The sequence below is a fragment of the Fusarium sambucinum genome, chromosome III, assembly GCF_050947815.1.
Source record: "Fusarium sambucinum isolate potato_lamoka chromosome III, whole genome shotgun sequence".
Taxonomy (NCBI): domain Eukaryota; kingdom Fungi; phylum Ascomycota; class Sordariomycetes; order Hypocreales; family Nectriaceae; genus Fusarium; species Fusarium sambucinum.
In genome coordinates this window covers 1,559,222-1,581,512 of record NC_139292.1, presented here as the reverse complement: position 1 = coordinate 1,581,512, position 22,291 = coordinate 1,559,222, and the positions used below count along the sequence as shown (strand labels likewise).

The 22,291-nt window shown below is 48.7% G+C and overlaps 4 protein-coding genes across 4 annotated transcripts; 2 read left to right on the top strand and 2 right to left on the bottom strand.

Annotated features, from left to right (window-relative positions):
- Nucleotides 1–334: 334 nt before the first annotated feature.
- Nucleotides 335–2,521, bottom strand: FSST1_010730 (Alpha/Beta hydrolase protein; the record flags this gene model as incomplete). The annotated part of the gene is made up of 1 exon (XM_083233791.1): nt 335–2,521. One exon carries the CDS (start codon nt 2,519–2,521, stop codon nt 335–337), a length of 2,187 nt encoding a protein of 728 aa, XP_083080426.1.
- Nucleotides 2,522–4,271: 1,750 nt separating this feature from the next.
- FSST1_010729 (AAA family ATPase peroxin 6) lies at nt 4,272–8,547 on the top strand (the record flags this gene model as incomplete). Its single annotated transcript, XM_083233790.1, has 3 exons — nt 4,272–4,443; nt 4,495–7,888; nt 7,947–8,547. The coding sequence occupies 3 exons, from the start codon at nt 4,272–4,274 to the stop codon at nt 8,545–8,547; spliced, it is 4,167 nt and encodes a 1,388-aa protein (XP_083080425.1).
- A 190-nt stretch (nt 8,548–8,737) lies between these two features.
- FSST1_010728 (uncharacterized protein) lies at nt 8,738–10,260 on the bottom strand (the record flags this gene model as incomplete). The annotated part of the gene is made up of 2 exons (XM_083233789.1): nt 8,738–9,949; nt 10,015–10,260. 2 exons carry the CDS (start codon nt 10,258–10,260, stop codon nt 8,738–8,740), a joined length of 1,458 nt encoding a protein of 485 aa, XP_083080424.1.
- Nucleotides 10,261–13,033: 2,773 nt separating this feature from the next.
- On the top strand, nt 13,034–13,696 carry FSST1_010727 (uncharacterized protein; the record flags this gene model as incomplete). The annotated part of the gene is made up of 1 exon (XM_083233788.1): nt 13,034–13,696. One exon carries the CDS (start codon nt 13,034–13,036, stop codon nt 13,694–13,696), a length of 663 nt encoding a protein of 220 aa, XP_083080423.1.
- Nucleotides 13,697–22,291: the final 8,595 nt, after the last annotated feature.

Sequence of the window (22,291 nt, the reverse complement as noted above, 5' to 3'; positions counted from 1 at the left end):
GCAAAATTATTAAATATGACTTGAATCTCGTTACTCGTATGTCGTTTTACGAATCGCTCTTCTATTCCCTGCTTGATAAGTGCATGATATCTCGCATCCACCTTAACGCCCTTCTAAACAACACCATTGTGCTAAGATATGAAACCCAACCAGAAGTATCTCGACAACGCTGATATCCCAAACGTTAAGCAGAGGTGTATACAAAGATGACCGTGATCCAAATATAACCAAACATGAACTCCTTTAATGTACCTTCCTTGTGTATCCTTATCCGTCTCTTCTATTGCGTGTATTGATTCGTCTGTATCGTGGACTTTCCCTTCCAAATTCTCCTTCATGGCTCGCTGCTGCTGCTGGACTGGGACTCATCTAGCACCTCTTCTTTAACACTTACGCTGTGTTTTCGTGCTTCCACATTCTCGCAGCCCTTGGGGACTCGACAAATGTCACGTGCATTGCACGTCTTCCACAACACCTCTCGAACTTCCTTGAAAACTTGATCAACTGCATCCATAGCCCAGATGACATCTAGATGCTCATACTCGGGAATGACCTTGCTGTGAACCAGGTCAACATGTGGCTCGCGACCTTTCTCAAATCGTCGAAGCAGTTTTTCTCCATCAACAAGATCATCGTTGCCAGCCACCCAAAGAGCCATAGGCGGTGCTTGTTCATTGTACCATGCGGTGGAGCCTTTAGGTTGTTTTCGATGAGATTCGAGTGCTGATGATGTGCGGGGTGTCATGGGTCGTCCATCCGACTTGGCGTCCATATGTTCCTCGGCCTTGACAGCCTCCTTGGTAGACAAGATACACTTGTGCTTTGCAAAGCACTCGCGACCGAGCCACCATCGCATCGACTCGGCACTGACGTAAACTGGTGCAAATTGGAACATGCGATTACGAAGGCCTCGGTCCCAGCGCTCATCGGTCCAGTCAAATAGGAAAGAAAATACCTTATAGCCAAGCCAGCCGTATAGACGTGCGTCCAAGATTGCGTGCATCTGCATCATGAAGGGAATGAATGCATGGATACCAAACATGAGCCGAAACAGACCTGGAGAAATGATACGCATGAATTTAAAGTACATCTTGCCAATGAGAGGGCCAGCGTAGGCTGCTGGAGCGAGAGCGCAGAAAACTGTCAGCTTTTCGCCCAGTTCGGGTCGTTGCTCTTTGGCCAATGCGACAAATGTCTGAGTCGTTCCCTGAGAGTGGCAGATGAGACCAATCTTTTCGAACCCCGTCTCGGTGATAACTCTTGATGTCAAGGCAGGCAGATCGAAAACACCCATCTGTCTGATGTTCCAACACCACATCCTTGGGTCCTTGTACTCGAGCAGCGCATGCTTGGGAGTGAACCCGCAACGGTTATTTCCGAGCCACACGTCGTAGCCAGATTTGCAAAGCCAGAAAGCGAGGGATTCGTCATCGTTACAACAGTAGGCACCTGAGCTTTGTAACAAGCCGTGCATGAGTAATACCGGAAACTTGGGCTTTTGCGACGGGTCCTTGAGCTTCCTTTTTTGGTGCTGAAAGACTTCGGGGCCTTGGTCGGACCTCAAGCTCGCTTCCTTCTCAGTGTACTCCTTAGGGTCGTAGACGTGCCAGAGGTCAATTATGAAACCGTCTTCAGTCTGGACCTCGAACGTCTCAACATCGAGGCCAACTCTGCGCGCATAGTATGCGACATCGCAAATGATCGGGTCTGGCCCGCCTTCAGTCGGCGGGAACTCTTCAGCTGCTTCTGCCTGGTCCAATGACGGTCCATTATGCGATTTTTGCTTCCAAGCCCTCTCTTGTTCATACCTCGCTCGAGCTCTCTGCTTCTCCTCCTCGTAAAATGGCCTGTCGGCATCAGGATTGCGAAGTGTCACCCGATACCAAATGTTCTTAGCTACGATAGGCATTGTCGTAAACAAGGCCCCCAAGACGATGACACCGAGAAACGCCAGACTGAGAAAGAATGCGCTAACGCGGAAAAACATGCATTGAAGATTGCGCAGCACATTGGGGGGACCATATAGAGGCAATGGAGGGAAGAGAGGATTTGTGTGAGATGGGGGTGTTTGTCGTCGCAATGTGCTATCGACACCGCCTGACTTCTGTAGTGATGCGCCATTGTGTTCAGACGGTATCTGAACAACTTTGGTTTGCTCAGGCTCCGCGTTCTCTACGTTAGATATCTTCTCTTTAGTCTCGTTGCCCTTTTTTATCTCAACATTTTTGGGCTCGCCCTCAAGCTCTTCACGGAGCGCATTCAGCTTATGCGCTTCTTGTAAGGGCACACCAGGGAGTCGGTTGCCATCTGAAGTAACAATGACTGGATCGTGAGGTGTAACGAATTGCGCCTCGACAGCAACGCCGGATCTTTCTGTCGGGTCCTGATGAGAGAGTTTCTCGGCCTGGTGAGAGAATTGGACGGCTGTTTCAGCTACTTTATGGCCAAGGACTCGGGGATGATGACGGTGCTGTTCTTGTTCTTGTGTCGTAGTCGACGAGCCTTGTGATTGTTGCGTCATGATATTTGTATCGAGAGAATATTAAATAACTCCCTTGACTAAGTCTCAGTAAAAAAAGAATGCTGGACAAGTGTGGTCGTTGAGGTCAAGCCGTTGAATAAATGAGCGTCTCTCTGTTATGCAAGAAAAACTATCTTGCAGGGAATATTCGCATATCTGACAGGGGCCGATAAGAATACAAATCTAGACCGGAGATCGCCAATACAGTTCAAGAAGGAAATCAGGGATCTGGGTGGAGGAGTGGGATCATGAGAAGTATGGATCAGATGGTAAATTCTGAAATGCGCCGAACAGGTCACCCAATGCTTAGACCGATTGTTGATGTCGTCTTCGCTTGTGTTGCGGTGTATTAGTCTGGTGTGGTAAAGAAGCAGAGTCCCCAATCTTTCTGGACTGGTTTATAATAGAAAAAATAGAAGCGTTGCAAACGTGGTAAAGGAGGCTGAACCGGCGTTATTAAGATAGAGGTGACAGGACAACCAGTTCTGAATGGTCACTAACAAGAGCGCGTTGCGTCATGGGCAGATTTGGTCTAGATTTTTGGCCAGACAGCCGGATTTGTGGCGGGAACTGTGACTTTAATGGGTAAAAGGATGATCCTTGCTGAAAAGCATGTGAAATGTTAATTTGTCAAAAGGGGGTCGAACTCTAACTAATCTCAGCTGTCGCTCTGGATGATCTTGCTGAAATAGTTTAAGTCTGCACTGCTGACAACCAAGAACTGACGATGTCTATGACATTTGAATCATGTTAGTGGCTTGTATTCTTTGCAAACAGAGATGTAAAGTTGCCATTAAGTATCTCGGTGCCATCCATGATGATGCTCATGAATACTAAACGCCAATATTGACATATTACTTACTGAAGCAGTTAGGCGCATAATCGATTACACAACAGAGGGTCGCACCATTGCTGTAGATATACTCTTCTTGGATACATGATCCTTGATTTGTACCACACTGCCATGAGACAACATGGCATCCAGCTGTCCTTGTACTAGTCTTGTGTTTCGTTTCTCCAGATGTCGGGTCTAGGTTATGTGCAGTACAGCACCAGGGTCTTGTCACCCATCCATCAGCCCTGGACTTGGCTTTCGTTACCCCAGTCTGGAGCCTGGAGCATGGAGCATGACATGGAGTCGCTGACTGATATTCGTCTATTGTTTCCAGCGCTTGGATCAACTAAAGTGTAAAGTTTAGCAACAAGATAGGTACCGAGGTGATGGTTAAACAACAATCCGAATTGAAAGAATATAAACCAAATCCATTGAATAAAGTATTCTCCAATGCTAACAAAACACAATAAATAAAAGTTATAGTCTTCAATACCCTGGTCGGCTTCAACTCCCCCGAGCACGGAGTTCGGGCAACTCGGTCTTGGTACGTACCTCGGGGCGGCAGCGACCCCGTGTTGTCGTTGTACCTACCCCAACTCAGATCAGAAGCCGAGGCAGGCCACTGGCTCTTCGGTCGCCCTGAGCCGCTGCCGAAAGAGAAGGGAAGCCACGTCCAATTTCTTATTCTTAACCTCAGGATAGCTTCATCCCCTCACGGTTTTGTTTTTGTTTACATACAATTGTATACCCAAGACTTTTGTTTCTTTGTATATTTACCCAGTAATTGCCATTTGTCATTGGAAAGCTGCTACGAGCGATGCAGTGATCCCGCGCTTGCGATTCGAGCTTCCTCTACCTGTACTCTTTCTCTACCGCCATCTACCAACATATCTCCAAGCCTGAACTGCACGCGAAATGGCGTCGTCTTCGCAACTAGCTTCCACCTCAGTCAAGCGACGAAATCGCAGACGTCGTCAAGATAAGCCGGCCATCGCTGCCAAACTCATTCTCGACGATCATATCAAGAGCGATGTCGGCATTGTGTCCGAAGACATATTCCGCGACCTCTTCCCTCACCTAGCTAACGGTAAGTCAATTCAACCATTCAATGCGAACTCATACTAGAACGAGACCCCAGCTCAACTCTACCAAGGCGCCACCGAAGATGTCCATCACATTGCGATCGCCCCATGGCAACCGAACGCGAACCCTACCGACAGCCCGTGGTCGATTGTACCAATTATAGAGTCTTCCGCGATTGCGCCGTCGACAGTCCGGTTCTCACCGTCATCTGCCTCACTGCAGAGCTTCGCTGTCACCCTGCAACAAGTTGCGCCATCCAAGCTATCGAGCCACAGCCGCGGTGGAATCGAAATTCTAGTCCTCGACGTTGCGCCCGTACCTCTCGAGACCGTCTTCGTGAGCCTGGAGAGCGAATTGACAAAGAGACTCGAAAATGGAGAGGGAACCTTCTACAGAGATCATCCCGCAAGCTCCAAGGAAAAAGGCGCCGGTTCGACGTCTGATGACCGGCTTGTGGCTTCTTTGAGGGCTGCCTTGAGCAGTCTCAAGGTTGTCCACGCCGGTGATCTGTTTCCGCTTCCTCTGCCACCACACCCACTCACCCATGTGCCTCCTAATCCCGGAAAGATCATGCTGTGTGAGCCTGTTGCTCAAGGTGTCTTGACGGAGTCGACCAAAATCGTTCTTATGCGCGGCCGCGTCCATACCAAGCAGATCCGCCGTGTTGCTTCCATGACTGCGAGCCAACAGCTCAATGGCGTACCCGAGGATGAGGATGATACCAGTACAGATCAATTCTATTCTGCTGCCGAGGATCGCGATAAGTCAGGAATGATGACAGAAGATATGGAATCAGCCACCGAGACGGAGCCAGATATGTCGGATTTTGAGAACGAGGATGAGCTGTCAGACGATTCTATGGACGATATGATCTCTTTGCAGGCGCCCACGTTACCAACAACCAATGCTAGTGGTGTCTCGACCCTACAGCCTGGAACGCCAATGACTGTGGGAACGCTTCGCGGTAGAAAGACGAACGGAATCACAACCCCTGGCTCTGTTTTCTCAAATTTCACTGCGACTACTGCTCGACCAGATAGGCCCCGAGGCCGCCTGTTTAAGGCGCAAGGCTTGATGGAGCAGATCCCCGCAGACATTCTACACCCAAAGCCATCAATAGAAGACGACGAGGAAGCGCGTATCTACGTTGATGTGACATCTTTAAGTCGCATCGGGTGCTTCTCTGGAGATTGGGTCAGAATTGAAGCCGCTGAAGAACCTCCCGCGAACGGATTTGGTGCTTTTGGTTTGGGAAGCTTTGGACAAGCCGAGCCTGAACCCGCTAAATGGCGACCTGTTCGAGTCTACGGACTCCCTGAGGGCTATTCGCAACGTCCCATGACAAGGATTCCAAGTGCTAAGCACGGTGAGAGAAGGTTGTCCTTTTTCGAGTCGCAAATCCAACGGCCTGCTAGCCCTACTGCCTATGCGTCTCCTATCCTCCTAGCCAATCTCGACGATGCGCCTTACCTCCGCCTTGCGCCTTTGAAAAAAGCGTCATATCAAGGGAAGGGGACAATCCCCAGATTCACAAGCGCAGCCAGACCACCATATGCTCGGGACATTACTATCCATCACATTCGCACTCCGATTTCCGCAGAACGTGCTTTCCAAACTGCTGTTCTGGGTGGCTTGAAGCGCTATTTTGCTCAGAAAATCCGTCTCGTTCGAAGCGGAGACCTGATCGCTGTTCCAGTTGACGCCGAGCTTGGCCGTACACTGCAGGAAATGCCCGGTGCTGGAGGGTCTGAAGTGGACGATGTGATGGCGCTCACTGTTGGTGGTCAGGAGACTGGAAAACATCCTTCCAAATTTGATAGTGTCGCGTGGTTCAAAGTCGGGCATATCCAAATCCAAAAGTCTGATGAAGATGAGGACGGAAGTGCTGAGGCTTTCTGGGGATCAGTTGCATGCATTGATAGCTCGTCTGTTGCTATGCATGGCTCGGGCTTTGAAACAAGCCGAATTCCTGGTATCAAGCAAAGCACATGGCAGTATTATCTCGGCCTGAAAAAGACACCTAAGAAGCCATCGGAAACAACCCCAGCCCCTATCCAAGAGCCTGAACTGCCCTATGTGTCACCTCTTAGACGCCAGCTGAGGGAACTGATCGCAGCTGCTACAAGCGCCAGGGCAATCCACCTGAAGATGCCTCCCGTTGCGGTTTTATTGACTTCTACGCATCGAAATATTGGAAAGTCCACTCTAGCGTCAGGCGCTTGTTCCGATATGGGTCTGCATACGTATACCATAGACGCTTACGATATCCTCAGCGAAGGAAGCGGCAGTGGAAGCGATGTCAAGACCGAAGGTTTCCTCAGGACAAGGGCAGAGCGCGCTATGAGTTGTGGCTCTGACTGCTGTGCTCTTCTGGTACAGCATATCGAGGCTCTCACTGCTGATCGCATTGAGGCGACAATCAAAGAAATCCTCGAAGATACCCGAGTTCTGATTGCCACAACGAACGAGGTTGACAAGGTACCTGATGGAGTTCGAGCATTGTTCACGCACGAGTTGGAAATGACAGCCCCCGACGAAGCAGAACGTGAATCTATTCTCAAAACTATCATAAGCGACAGGGGTGTCAGTCTTGAGCCGTCTATTGATCTCAACTCGATCGCCCTTAAGACTGCTGCACTTGTTGCTGGCGACTTGGTCGATGTAGTTGAGCGTGCATCAATCGCTCAGCAATCACGACTGGAACAACTTTCGGCGAAGAATACGCACGATAGCACCATAATAACTGTGCGTGATGTGCAGGTTGCTGGTGGGCCTCTTGCCCGCTGTCTGACGAAGAGTGATTTTGAGATTGCCGTTGAAGCGGCTCGCAAGAACTTCTCCGACTCTATTGGCGCGCCCAAGATTCCCAACGTTACCTGGGACGATGTTGGTGGTCTGAACAACGTCAAGGAGGCCGTTACCGAGACTATTCAACTACCGCTTGAACGCCCCGAGCTCTTTGCAAAGGGCATGAAGAAGCGATCGGGTATTCTCTTTTATGGCCCTCCCGGAACCGGAAAGACATTGTTGGCCAAAGCGATCGCTACCGAATATAGCCTCAACTTCTTCAGCGTCAAGGGACCCGAGCTGCTCAACATGTATATTGGAGAGTCTGAAGCCAACGTTCGACGTGTGTTCCAGCGTGCTCGCGATGCTCGACCCTGTGTTGTCTTCTTTGATGAGCTGGATTCCGTGGCTCCTAAGCGTGGCAACCAAGGAGATAGTGGTGGTGTTATGGACCGTATCGTTTCCCAGCTTCTGGCAGAGCTGGATGGCATGTCTGGAGGGGACGACGGAGGCGGCGGTGTTTTCGTCGTTGGCGCTACCAACAGACCCGATCTTTTGGATCCTGCCCTTCTGCGTCCTGGTCGCTTCGACAAGATGCTTTACCTGGGTGTTTCCGACACCAACGATAAGCAGCAGACCATTCTTGAAGCACTTACCAGAAAGTGAGTTGATAAAACACCCTCGTGTCTAACCAGAAAAAAAGGACTAACTTACTTGCAGATTCACCCTTCATCCGTCTGTTTCTCTCGCATCTGTGGCAGAGAAACTCCCATTCACCTATACTGGTGCCGATTTCTATGCTCTGTGCAGTGATGCAATGCTCAAGGCTGTTACGCGCCAGGCCACAGCAGTAGATAACAAGATCCGCGCTATCAACGCCGACCCAGAAACACACCACCCTATTTCAACAGCTTATTACTTTGACCATTACGCTACGCCAGAGGACATCGCCGTCATGGTCCAGGAACAAGACTTCCTTGCTGCGAATGACGAGCTTATTCCTAGTGTCAGCGCTGGCGAATTGGCTCATTATGAACATGTTAGGGCTACTTTTGAGGGAGTTCGAGAAAAGGAAAAGGATGACAAACCCGCCCCAGTTCAACGGGCGGTGTCAGGGGCATCGACATCGTCCAAGGGCAAGGGGAAGACGGTCGCGACAGGATCCAGTAAGGGCAAAGGCAAAGGGATTGCATTGACCAGTGACGACGAGATCGACGAAGAGGATGAGGTGGATGATATGAACGGACAGTCCAAGGGGAAGGGAAAGGCACCTATGGGCTTCCAGGATGGAACAGCCAGTGATGACGAAGGACTGTATTAACCTGAGATGGAATGTTTCGGTATTAAATAGGCATGTATGTTGAGATCTAGAGTGGAGACTGGGTATTTGATCTTTATATATAGGTATTAACTCCAGGATGGTATCTTGGTTGAGTTTGAAGTAGACTCTGTACACTATTCCCCCCATCTATAACAAATGAAAACTTGTGATGATCAACTCTAAGCCCCTATTATTTCTTAGATTCCTTCTTGTGCTCTTTTTTGGGTTCCTTCTTCGAATCCTTCTTTACGTCCTTCTTTGCCTCTTTCTTTACGTCCTTGGAATCTTTCTTAGTCTCCTTCTTTACGTCCTTGGAGCTCTTCTTGGACTCTTTCTTGGGATCCTTGGTGCTCTTCTTCGAAGCCTTCTTGGGATCCTTCTTCTTTGGATCCTTCTTAGACTCCTTTTTGGTCTCTGCCTTGACCTGTATCTCGACCTCTGCCTTGTCTTCTTTGTTGACCTCTGCCTTATCTTCTTCTTTAACCTCGTCTTTGACGTCTTCCTTAACCTCTACTTTTGTCTCTTCCACAGCCTTGTCAGCAGATGCAGCAGTCTCAGGCTCCTTTACTTCTTCCTCTTCCTCATCTTCACTATCCTCGTCATCGTCACTGTCCTCATCGCTATCCTCCTCTTCATCTTCGTCAGAGTCAGATTCGGTTTCGTCTTCCTCATCTTGTTCATCTGACGTTTCCGTCTTCTTCTCTAACTCAGGCTCCTCCTTTATCGCCGTCTTGACTTCAGCAGCCTTAACCTCTTCCGGGCTGGCCTCATTACTGGGTGGCTTCGGGGATGGGACCAAACTTGAGGGACCATCTTTCCAGGTACCGGTTGTTGGGCTTTGAATAGCATTTCGCGCCGCATCGGTCTCGGCCCATGATCCAGATGTCGGCGACTGAATGCCGTCGATCTTGCTATCTATCGAGATAGGGGTTTCCGTAGACGTTTTGGTTCCTTCGGTGGCCTTTGCGCTTGCGGCATCCTTCTTTTTTTCGCCGTCTTTTCCGTGGACCTTCTCTCGTAGACTCTTTAGGCGAAGCTCCTTAGCCTTCGCCGCAGCTTCATCAGCGACAGATCGGACAGGTAAAGCTTTCGCTTCGGCCTTAGGTGCTGTAGAGACCTTTGGTGTTGTGGATGTCGCTGTCTTTGCCGCGGGCAGCGGAGGCGCGGTAGGGACGGGTTTCGGAGAGGTAGCGGCGGCAGCAGCAGCGGCGCCAACTGCAGACATCATGGCGATTCCTGCGGGGGAAACCGGGCTCTTGCTGGGCATGGGGTAGACTGGTCGCATTAAGGAGTCATCGGGAAGCTTGTCGTTTATCGACGGGATGGTGTATTCGTCGAAATAAATCTTGACCTGCTCCTTAAGTTCGCTGCGTTCGTTCCATTCTTCGATCTCGAGGTAATCCTATAAAAAGCCACAAGTATCAGTTATGCGATCCATGGTTACACCAAGGGGAAAGTTGGTCGTACACCCACAACCCAGCCCTCCTGAATCAGGGCAGGGAGCTTCCTCGCGCGGCCATTTCCATCTTTACCGGCTCTTCGACCCCATAGTAGACGAGCCTTTGTATCGACGGCGATATCGATAGCTTTAAAGGGGATTCGATTCGCGCGTAGGATGGTCTCGAGACGTGATGTGGCCGTGACAATATGGGCGGAGCCAGCTGTCAGGGAAGTGTAAATGTAAAGGGCGGGATCGTTTAAGTAGTTTGTCATGTTGTATTAACAGTCAGATACTGATTCTGTTTGGTTTGGTGTGATCTGATGGCAAAGTGAGTTGTTCTTCAGGGGTACTGTTCGCATGAGTGGATATGGATGGATGGACGGGATAGGGATGACGGTTGAGTTGGACTGGATTTCATAGCAACCTGTCAGGGTAACGATGCTTGATAGACGGCTTGCATAACTGGAGCTACGTAAGCAGCCAATAAATGTACATGTACAATGTCTCACTAATCGCTAGCGAAAATACTTTTTGCTCCAGAAATAGGAGAGCCCATGGAACTCCTTAGAGTACTGGAACAATCTAGCGAATCTAGCGCTGTAACTTGGAGGCATGATGCGGGGGCGGGGCAATGGATGGACAGCTGCTGCCAGTTTGCTGCAGGAAAGGACCCTAATGTCGGTACCTGAGTACCTATGTATGATGATTTAATTCAGGAGAAAGTTGAAGTTTTTCAGAAGTCTGGTTGAGTCTTTCAGTTGAGGCATTCACTATCTGAAGCTTTCTTTTGCTCGTGTTTTTTACACTGTATCCGTAGCTCTCGTGACCCTTATTTCCCCTGGACGCCCCACTAGGTCTTTGAGCATCCATTGTACTATGTAACGAATATGAAGCACAGTAACCAACTCATGATGTCCATCTCATGATTGAGAAAAAAGCAAAAATAAAACGGAAACAAAAAAAAATTAACAAGGTTATGCGGAAATGATCCAACACATTCCCAAGTGAATATGACCTAAAAGTCTTTTACGTCTTGTTTCTTTTTGTGACTGACAGCTTTACAGTGACATACATAAGAGTGAGGCTGATGGATAGAGCTTTCTCCACCATGTCGTAAGCTCTCCCTTCCCTTTTGTCGCCTCCTTCCTCGACGTCTTTCAGTTCCGTTTTCTTCTTTCATCTTCTATTCTTTCATTCCATTACAATCGTTTCCAATGTCCACACCAATCTACCCTGTTTCACGATGCACTGAAAAGCGCATAATCGCCTTTGTTCGCCGCCATTGACGGCTACTCACACAATTCGGAATCGTTCAACAGCAATGAATGATCGTGTGGACGATAGCGCAATTGGTCTCCCGTGATATGGCTTGAAACGCCATCCCGATGACTAGAGGCCGTCTTTGTATGATCTTAAGATAGCCAGCCGGCCAAGCGGTCGGTCTGCACCAGCAATTAGCCGGCAATCTACTCCCAAGCAAGCCATGTCAAATCCTCTTCCTACACAACGATAATATCGTGTCGGTGATAAACCCCAGCCGAAATCTATTTATTGACACCTGCCAGATGATAGTTGCATCTTGGCATGGCAACTTGCATTTGGGCCCTACCCTCGTCAGCCAGTCGCTGTTCTCTCGCCCATATCATTGCTCTGATTAGGGCGGTGTATTGGTCCACATCTACGGATATCATGCTGTTTGATTAGCACAAAATGCCGTTGCATTTCCATTAGTTGTGTCGCTCATAATAACAAAGGATCCGCCCCTGGCTAGCTGTCTGCGTTTTCGACTGGGTTTCTATCTTGGCTTTCGGAGTAATTTCCAATTCCGACCAATATCCATGGATTCTGACTGGTCTGCGATCTTGAGTTGTTCGTAGCCCTCTGTACTCTCTTTCAAAGAGGCATTTGTGACACTCTCTAGTTTGCTTTCGTGGGTTCCGACTTGGTATTCTCAATGGCTAATTAATCTATTCGCGGCAGGATACTTTTTCTGCCAATGGTGCTCATGCGCTGTAGCAAGCTGTTTCATAGCCTTGACCCAGGCGTTGCGTTATGCGACATTGGTTGAATGAGACGTCTGAGTCCTAGTCCCAGATAAGACCTCTGAGAATGTTGCATCGAACGATGCGACCAGGTTCTGCCGTTCATCAGAATGACTGAAACAATGGTCAAAAAGTTTCCCATAAAAATTCTTTGTTTCTCGACTCATCCAACAAGCAGTTTTGCTGCCATACAAATCACAAAGGCGTTCTGGCGACCAATCCACACCGACTCCTGCCACCAGTCCATGTCACAACAAACCACGCAAAAGAAAAAGGGGAGAAGATGCAAAAAATGGCCTTTGCGCTGGCAAGGCTCCATCGTGGCACCAGCAAAACACGTCCCTGCAATTCTGGCAGCACTTGATTGGCCAAGACCACGCTGCTGAAGGCCGTTTGCCAAAGACCGATGTTTCTTTGCAGGGAGTGGATTGGGGCCAGAAGAAAGCTAGACGGGGATAAGCATCTAGCTCAGGAACAAACCAGTCAAAAGTGCAGTTGCTAAGGCTCTGACCGATCCTCAACCGGGTTGTATTCTTTGTCTGTGTCCAATCACTGGCTGGCTTTCTGAATGCAAGGTACCGTTGTGTGGTGGCACCTGCGAAAACCCATTTGGATGCCGGGGCTAAATCATAAGCTTCAGGGACGGTAACAATGCCAATCGATTGGGGATAATGAGGTGACAACGCACCCAGGGACTGATAACTAGGCGGACAGGGGTCGGAAGTTGGCTTTAATGAGCAGAAATTAGGTCCCGCTCGTCTTGCGAAAACTACAAGTCTCGCTCGACACCCGCATCAGACGACTGTTTTGCTTCCTTTCTGGTTCATCTCACTTCTTGACGCTTGACGACATCTTCAGCCTTGTGCTATCACTCTCCTTAACCGATTCTTGACAACATTCTTTGTGCCTTGCACTCTTCAGTCTTTTTTTTTGCTCTGCTCAACGCAACAAGAATCACCTCACGATCCTTCATAGTTACTCGTTTAAGACAACAACAATCACAATGCACTACACCAGCATCTTCATTGCCGCCGCTGGCGCCTCAGTCGCCGCTGCTCAGGATTACGCCCCTCCTGCCCAAGACTACGCTCCTCCTGCTTTGGATACCACTACCCTCACCTCGACCACTACTCAGGTTATCACTCTCACCCAGTGCAACCCCACAGTGACCGACTGCCCTCTGCGCACCCATACCTCTACTGAGGTCGTTGTTACTACCTCCACCGCTGAGCCTGAGGTTCCCACCGAGCCTACCACATCTGTCTACGTTGCTCCTACCACATCAGTTTACATTGCTCCTACCACCTCAGTTTACGTTGCTCCTACCACCTACGAGCCCATTGTCAACACAACCAGCCACCACGAGGTCCCTACCATTGTCAACACCCCTACCATTGTCACCACCAAGAAGGCACCTCTCACCAAGGCCACCTACTACCCTGCTGGTAACACAACCGTCAAGGCTGGTCCTACTGCTCCCTTCTCTCACTCCACCAAGCTGCCTGTCCCTACCAGCAACGGTACTCCCGAGAAGCCTGGTTACGAAGCCCCCCCTGCCTCCCCTGAGGCTCCTTCAAGCGTCCCCACCGCCGGTGCCAGTGGCCTCATCGCCTCTTCCAGCTTCCTCGGTGCTGCTATGGTCGCCGCCATGGTTGCCCTCTTCTAGATGCAGCCTTGCATTTAGTAGGCCCATCCGATCTGTCTCTTGGCAGATTTCGGATTTTCACTTCTTATTATGATACCTTTTTGTTCTTTGGGGACGGACGTTTGGAGACTTTTTCTTTCAGGTTATGATTCTTGTGGCAAGGCGATCTTCTCTTCGAGACAGGCTACTGTGTAGCAATTTGGTTCCTGGCAGGCCATTGGATAGCATAGGATAGCAGCGCGGAGTTTCTGAATGCATCATGTGTTCGTGTCTGTAGACACGCATATGCTGTTTGGTTCTGAACCGGGAGGCGACAGCCCTCGGAAAGTTGCGGAGTTGAGAGTGTTCTGTTCTGGTCAGTTCAATTCTATACATACATACTATGTACTTGATAGAGTTGGAATTAAAATTACTTTATGACGACACATGACAATGTGTTCAAGTATGCTTGGTGATCGTATATGTTTGTGTATGTATATGCGTACATATGCATGTGGTTGTGGATATGTGGCTCGCCATTTGGTACACTGCCTGCCTTGGCAAACTGATTATTACGTTTCTTACTTGTGCAGGAAAGCAAGTAAGCGGGAATACTGAAGCGATGGAACATTCTCCTCTGATCTGAGTCAAGTCTAGAGTGTACAGAATGAGCTGAGATGATCATGTCGTGAGGTTGGCTCGTGCTGAAGTCATACATACTCAATTGGTTGATCCATTCATCAACCCTGGTAATAAGACAAAGTCTTGGGATATGCGATGAGGTGCAGTATGTATCATACTGTAGACTGTACTCTGTACTGCAGATACGTACCACCAATGCATGGTGGTGCGTTATCCTGTATTATGTATGTTGCGCTGTGCAACACATGACTCTTGTGCCTCGTGCAGTGCATTAGATGCGTGTAACCACACTTGAAAGGATGACATAGCAGTGTAAAGCAAAGTATGGATACAGTCTCCCTATTTTAACTTGTTTTGTTAGCCGACAGGACCATTGTTTCCGTTCATGTCGCTTTTGCTTTCCAATGAACTCTCTAAATACAAGCTAAAGCGGAGTTGTTTCTCTCTCTGTCTCTCCACAAGATGCAGAAGCGTTACTCGCGTGGGAGAAAAGAAAACATAGGGCCGAGGACCGGCAACTACCGCGTGTATGCATGTACCCTTGCGTATGATGCTTACTTTTTCCCTCCTTCATTCTTAAATTAGGGTAGTACCTGTTTCTCTCTGCTTTGAGGGGAAAAAAGAGTCTTGTCCATGTTGATTATTAATACAGCTTTTACTCTGTATTGTGACTGACAATGTAGACCAGAGTAGAGTATGAGTAGGTCATGGCATCATGTCCACACCCTCTCATGTACAGTCAACCAAGTTGTATGCAACTCGCACCCATGCTACTGGTATTCAACCCTCCTCTACGAAAAAGAAAACAGCAACACCGAAGGGGGCAACTTTGCCGCGTTTCTTTCTCCTTCTCCATGCCTGCACAGCTGATGGACCAGTAGTCGTAGGTGGACTGGAGTCCACTGGAATAGGAAGTTCCGTACGTTTCTGGCGAGCTGCATATGCGCTGCTGTCACTGTCTGACTTGGGTCATGGATGGCACAGTAGATCTGACGGGAGCCGCATCTGGTGACATGCAGGTTTTCGGCTGCATACTTGATTCTCTCGTTCTCTATTTGGTGGGAACGAAAAGGCGGGATATGTACGGTAGGTAGGTCGGTTCCTGGGCGGGCAGGATGAATGAATGATCATCTATTATACCGACTTTTGTCGGCTTTGAGACGCAGAGATAGAGATACTTGGGGTGCTGTACCCGCCGAGTGTCTATCAAATGAATCACTCACTCATAGGTTGCCAACAAACAGGCATACCTGCCCATTGATGACGGTTCGTCGGAAGGAAGCCCCGGGCAAAACCTCCCAGATGCCAAGTTGACTACTGTATGACTTTAGTCTAGTATGTGGTTTGTTAGTTGGTAAGTTAGTCAGTTTACAGTTAGAAAGCTGAATGGGAAGAAGAAGGCTATTCCTCATTCTCGATAGACAGATAGCGCGAGCCGCGAAATAAAGATGTCAGATCATATTGAACTCCCATCTGCATGTCAATTCCTTCGCAAACTTGCCCACTTCTGGGTGTCATGCCTGCCGCCACAATGATTCCAAAGTTGAGAAGTTTCAATTTATTGTTAGTCTTTGCTAAAGTAGTGCTTTTTGTGCCTCCAGCGACCAGGTTCCTCTATTTAGTCTTGACGGCTGTTGAAACCGGGAAATGGAACGGAGATAATACAGAGTTTGTGTTACGGACAAATCGTGACTCGCCCTTAATGCGTAGTCAGTAGTCACCCTCCCATGCAATGTCCGAAACTGTGCATATATATGCAAGCCTTCTTTTGCCGCTTATTCTATCCTTCCTGAATACGCAATTCATAGCGTATGCATGCGTACTTATATGTGCATACACATGCTATTGCCCAGCCGTGGTTGGAACAACTCTAGTTGATGGCGACATGTCCTGTACCGGATTGACTCTTTTGCCGCATTGTTATTTCATCGTCACTAAGAAAAAAAGATGGTTTACTGCTTGCTAATGGTCACTTCTCGGCGGCTATGCTATGGATCACATTTCAGACCAACAACCTAACGTTGACATACACATCGTAATTGACTCGTCGAGCGTATTTGGTCCAGTTAAAACATTTTCAATTATCCTGTGGATCTTGCTATACTAGTCTGGATCGTTGATGGGGAAATTCGGAGGCCTGATGATAGTGTCTTGCTCTGCCTTGCCACCTTGCACTCTCACCTCGTGACAGCTTTAGAGGGACGACTCTTTTGATGGTGATACACTAGCTCAGGAGTCTTCGAATCGTGATTGACTTGACAGGCAGCCTACTGGTAGCACTTGCAACTAACCAGGTGGGTTTAATACGGGGTTGGCCATTAGGCATGGCGGTTAGATCATGGCCACATGGTGGTAGACAGGCTACTTTTTTGCACTACATGGAGCACTCCGGAATAAGGCCTTGCTGTAGTTACAATGTATTACTGATCCAAGCGCACTTGCTATTGTGTTGCACTATGTCAGGGTGTAGTTACAGTACGCCAGTTCTGTTCCTATGTTGCCGCTATTCAAGAATCTCCCACTTGGATGAAGTTGGTGCTTGTTCCCAGTTGGCCTTGTCTTTGTTACATCCAATCCTCTTCCTCAGCCTTGCCCTCCCACCTTCATGTGCTGTAACTTCCCATTGCCGGAGAAAAAGAACCACCCAATCCTTCCAATGCTACCCTTCTGTAAGTTGAAACCCAGGCCACGTCCAGGATCTTGACTGTGACCATGTCTTGCATACGCGTCTGGGTCCAAAATCGAGTCCCACCCTTTCCAAACATCACTTTGCGTATTCTGATCCGTCACACCGATACTAGTTCTTTCTAGCTCCATCTTTCGATACCCTGGCGTTCTTGCATCGCTTTGCATGCCAATTGGGGCCTGCAAGGCAGTGCAACAGGCGAGCTAGGACCGTGTTATGATGGCTCCTTATTCCCGAGCCTCTGTCATGACAGGTTCATGTCGACCAGGTCGAGTTGTGTGCCTTTATCAAGGAGGACACTGGTTTCTGCACATTATGCAAAGGGTATCGTTTGGCGCGGCCTTTTCGAAGCAGTTGTGGGTAAGATTGTGTGCGCAAACACCATTGGCATAGTTGACAAGTTCTGATGAGCCGACCTTGCAGTTCATGGTTGGTCGCATTGGTTGGCACATGGTGGAAGAGTTGTTGCGTGATAGACCAACTTTTTTATAATGCTTTATATCAAGCTGGGTTCTTGTGTATAGGATGGGATCAAAACGGTCGTGGTGTTTGGGTTATCGTAGGTGGGAAGGGAAGATGATATAACAAAATCGCAAGCCACTAAAACTTTTCGGTCGACGTACAAAACGACGGGCAATGAACAGGTGAGCACCCTTCATAAAAATAGCAGATGATGCTTAGTCCAATATTCAGTTGAGCAAGATGGGGGGTCAGTTGCGGTTGTGTAGGGCTGAAGAGACGAATGTTTAGTAGTTTCACGAATCATAAACTGGATGGGATGCTCGGCCTTTTATCGACCTTGGTTTGCATGGGTGTCGACCCGAGAGAGCCACAGGGGCCCTCCTACCTTGATAGTATTTCCGTATTGTCTTGCTCGTCATCGAGGCGAGTTTCCTCATTTCTCTTCTCTCAACGCAGGGCTTGTTTGCGTATCGAACTTTATGCAATGCAACAAAGCGGCGGGTAAAAGTAAGAAGACTCAATCCATGTACGCTCCGAGGCACTGGTACTAATCCATCGGCTCGCCTTCAGGCACAATATGTCGTTGGTTGTAGAAAGCTCCGTTTTGCGCTACCAATCCCGGTGGTGGGTGTTGGTCTTGGTCCTGGTCCATGTCTTAGTCCCCTTTATTTCTAGAAACCCACTATACGTCGAAATCATATGGTGATGGGCCGGAGCTGCAGGATCAGCAGTAGCGGTACAGTTGCAATAGAAGCTGGATCCTGCATAGGCCAGACAGGGGGGTCATGGTCTGGCTTGACCCGTGAGGTTAGTGATGGGATGGGAAACCCGCTTCTCTGTGATGCTACTATACTACCGGCTTCTTCTGAACCCCGTACTTAGCTTGGTGACAATTGTGTCTTGTGCCATCGTAACCTGCCCTCTTGGACGTCACTGCCTTGCTGTTTGGCCCTGCCGGAGTGGCGCAAGCTGGAGAATGCATTGCATCTATTTCTCGTGTTGCTCACAACTTAGTGCGTTTGCGTCTGTCCTCACAGGGTCATGCAAAAGGGCACAGCCTAGGAGATGGAAAAGATCAAACCGGCGTCGACTGTATGACACTGTGCCGTGTCGTGCCGTGCTGTATCCACGCATGCCGTTTCCTGCCCACGTTTGTTTGTGTTGCAATGGGGGACTGCTGTATGTGCTAAGACACTCCCCGCAGCATTCATGCCGTAAACTTGGTTGGCCAAGGATTTCGCGTCCCGTGTGTGCATGTACTCTGTACAGTACTGTACATTGTGCCGGTGCTACTTGTAAACGTTACAGTATTGGTACAGCAACTAACATGGTGCTTTCCGAAACTGACATCTGATTCTGACCAGTAACATACGCTATTAGGTGCTCCGTGCTTGTCCTTGTGTGTGGGGGCGGGCTGGGCTGGGCTGGGCTGCACTTGTATGTGTTCCAGGCTCCATGGGCTGTGGCAGTGTGGCTATTCCATGAAGGGCAGAGATCATAAAAGTCGACTACAGGTTGGAGGTATTTGGCGTCAACTGAATTTCCTAATCCATTCGCTTGCCAAGCCCAGAAGTCCTTCGGCTAGGCTTGAAAGATCGGCATGGTGACTGGCCTTATCGCAAGATTTCACTGATGGACAAGTTGCATCGATCCACCAAGGATCGATCCGCCGTCCTTGACGACGACTATCCTGGTCTGTTTGTGTTACACGTACGTAACTGAGTTTCCAGGGTGTCGTAACTAATAGTGAAAGTAGATGGTTGAGGTTCTTTCGAGGATGAAATTGAAGAGTTTGCAGACGAGGATCTCGTAGAGACTTGCTCCGAGCCTCGACAAAACGCAGCTGCCAATTGTCATAGAGAATCCTACAGTGGAGAAATATGCGACTCCTAACATACCCTTTGCCGGCGGCAACGGCTGGGCTTGACATATTCACCAACGTTAACGGCATGGATACTATCGAGTATGTGAGATGCAGGTTGATTTCTGTCGCGCAAAGGTGTGTCTGTGAGAAGTAACAAACACGCTCGACCCCGTAGCGAATCGCTTTTGCTCAACACAACGCATCACCATGCATGACCCAGGTTTCTCCCCATCACTGATCACCCATCATCTCGTTAATGCGCCTAGTTCGGCCAGATGCTGGTCATGTCTCGCGAAATTGCCTCTTAAGAAGCCAGCTTCTTTGGGTTAATAGACATGTTGGTTCCTCATGCCGTAATTGATAACGAAGGGTCTGCGGCAACTACCAACGGTCCGGCTTTGATACAAGCTAAACCTGTCATGGTGTCGCATGCTTAGTTTAGTGTTGGTCATTATCCGGGCCTAGTCCGTTGCAAAAAGTTTCCTTCACAACATCTCTTCTTGGAAATTTGACATATGACGAGAACGAGAAGCCAGAAGAACTTTCATCCGATGTTTCTTCGACTTTTAGCTTCCTCTGGGCGGCCGACACGGCTGACACAATCGTTGGTGGTGGCTGCCGAGGCATCCAACAGATGAAATGTATAGATGTTGAGCCTTCGATACGTGTGAATGGATTCTGATCCCGGGGATTGGCTTATACAAAGTCCAGCCACCTTGGCCGTTTTTCTGTATTTGAGTCGAGGCGCAACCAAAAACATGTTTGTGATGGCTGCATGTGGCTTTTTCTTCTTGAAACTGCCTTGCATGCTGGGCATGTCAAGCTGAAGCGCCATTCCTTAAGCGAGATGCTAAACTCCATGTTGCTCGTAAAACGACCAAACAAATGACAGAGCCCGATGGGGTAAGTTTTTGAAGGACACACCCTGATCTAAGCTGGAGGATACGCGCACGCTTCCCTCTTGGATTTGATGCTGCCCGGACTCCATATTGATTCTTGACAGTGTAAATATTCCCGAGAAGCCGCAAGCCAGGAGCATACCCTGTGACACTCTGAGAACGTTGCTGCTACCAGCAGAGTATCAATTTCATCAAGAATCTTGGCCGTCGTACCAGACTCAGCAGCTTTGTACGGCATGACGATGAGCATTTGGAGCACCGTCGAACTTGTGCATTTGTTGATGACCTTGTAGATACGCCAAGGCCAGAAACCCATGGAAATGCTGCTAATCGGGCACGCAAACACATTGTTTGATATGTCACATTCTCCCAATGCTCTACCTAGGGTATGATTTTCATTCGTGTCCAGCTGTCTTTGGATCGCTGGTCGTAGCGCGAGCGAATCATGTCTCCCGGGTTTCCAATGACTCAGGTTTGTAGTCTTCGAAGAATCGAACGGGGTAATGTTTCACAATGCGCCGACGGCGGTGGCGAGGGGAGCGGCTAGTGGGCAGCAGAAAAGTTGACCTCTAAAGTCTTAAGATATAAAAATAAATAGCCAAAGAAGCATAGTCGAAGTATCATAAAGTGACCTGCTAATTTCGTGTCTTAAGCTTCCAGCGGCCAACTTTTCTGATACTGTGAGGGGCGTATAATATTGATATTCCTGAAATTGGTCGGAAAGAGAGACGGCAACAGTATTCAGAGACAATATGACAAAATTAGCGGATGTTTGCAAGATTTGGGAGTAAGTGGAAGCGACAAAGGCTGGGGATGGAGAAATGTGGATTGTGGGTGGTGGCGTGAAGTTGGAATTGAAGTTGCCGCAGAAGTGACAGAACCAACAGTAGGCGCGCTTGTGCACGTGCTGTTGATGCGTTTACCAAGGGCAAGCGCCATTGGAGACCCTGAGTTGTCGTTGATTAACACTATTTTGGAAAAAGCCATGGCTATCATAAAGTGTGCTTGCCAAAAACATACTTGCCGCGGCCGGGTACCTTAAGTCTGTGCCCTGATGGCCATGGAAGCACGGCAACTAAAAAGGTTTCCGCACGAGCTAATGCCAACTTCATCAAGATACCAGCATCTTAGCATCTTCACACCTGCCAAGGTATCTACCTCCCCGTATGAGTGAGAATGAGGCGGCTGACTGTAACTGCCTAATATCATGATGTAATGATAAGGAGCCGCGGTGGTTCAAAGCTCTCCACATTGACTCGTCATGGTGACCTGCACCCTACCTTATCGGTCAGAGAAAAGAGCAATACAATGTAAACCGATTCTACTGGGATAGCCAAGGTCATGGAAGAATCTGCCGAACCAACAGCGTACAAAGCCGTCAGACACAACGTAAACCAGACTTGAACTAATATAGGTAGTTTTGCTGCGCATACCAAATTCAGGAACGTGCATCCATCGTGGGCTGCCGTTGAAGCTAGGCCATTCTTAGAGAGTAGTTGGGCCAGAAATTGTATACCCCACTAACAAATTACAAGCCATCTCATGGCCATAGCAGTTGTGCGGCCTTTTCTAGCCTAGACTAGTTTACGGAGCAGAGTCCAGATATCTCAAGCGGGAAGGTATAAATGTGCTTGCCTGCCGCTAAGCATACGTGCACGAGAGGCTGTTCCTTCCTAAATCATATATATGCATGTCTCACTACCTATCTATGCAACTGCATGAGACTCTGCCTGCCTATGAATATCCTTCATTGACTACAAGCTTTGCCGTCTCTTCCAATTATTTGAAGTCTTGGTACCTACTAGGGAGGTACACTGAAGATCGATTGTTCTTTCCATCCTCTCTATGCAGGTGTCTATCTCCTCGAAATGACCCTTGACCAGACCGGCACACTAAGTTTATACCATTCCCCAACTCAAGCCCGACCAGGAGTGAAGCTGCGATACACAACAGGGTAAAAGTAAACCGGCACATTTGATTGCAGTGCCGTCACTCGGAAGTTCCGAACTTCTTCCTATGAATGTCGATCAAGCTTGTAATTGTATCCACGGTACTGCTAACAACTATGAAGGAACCATCAGCGT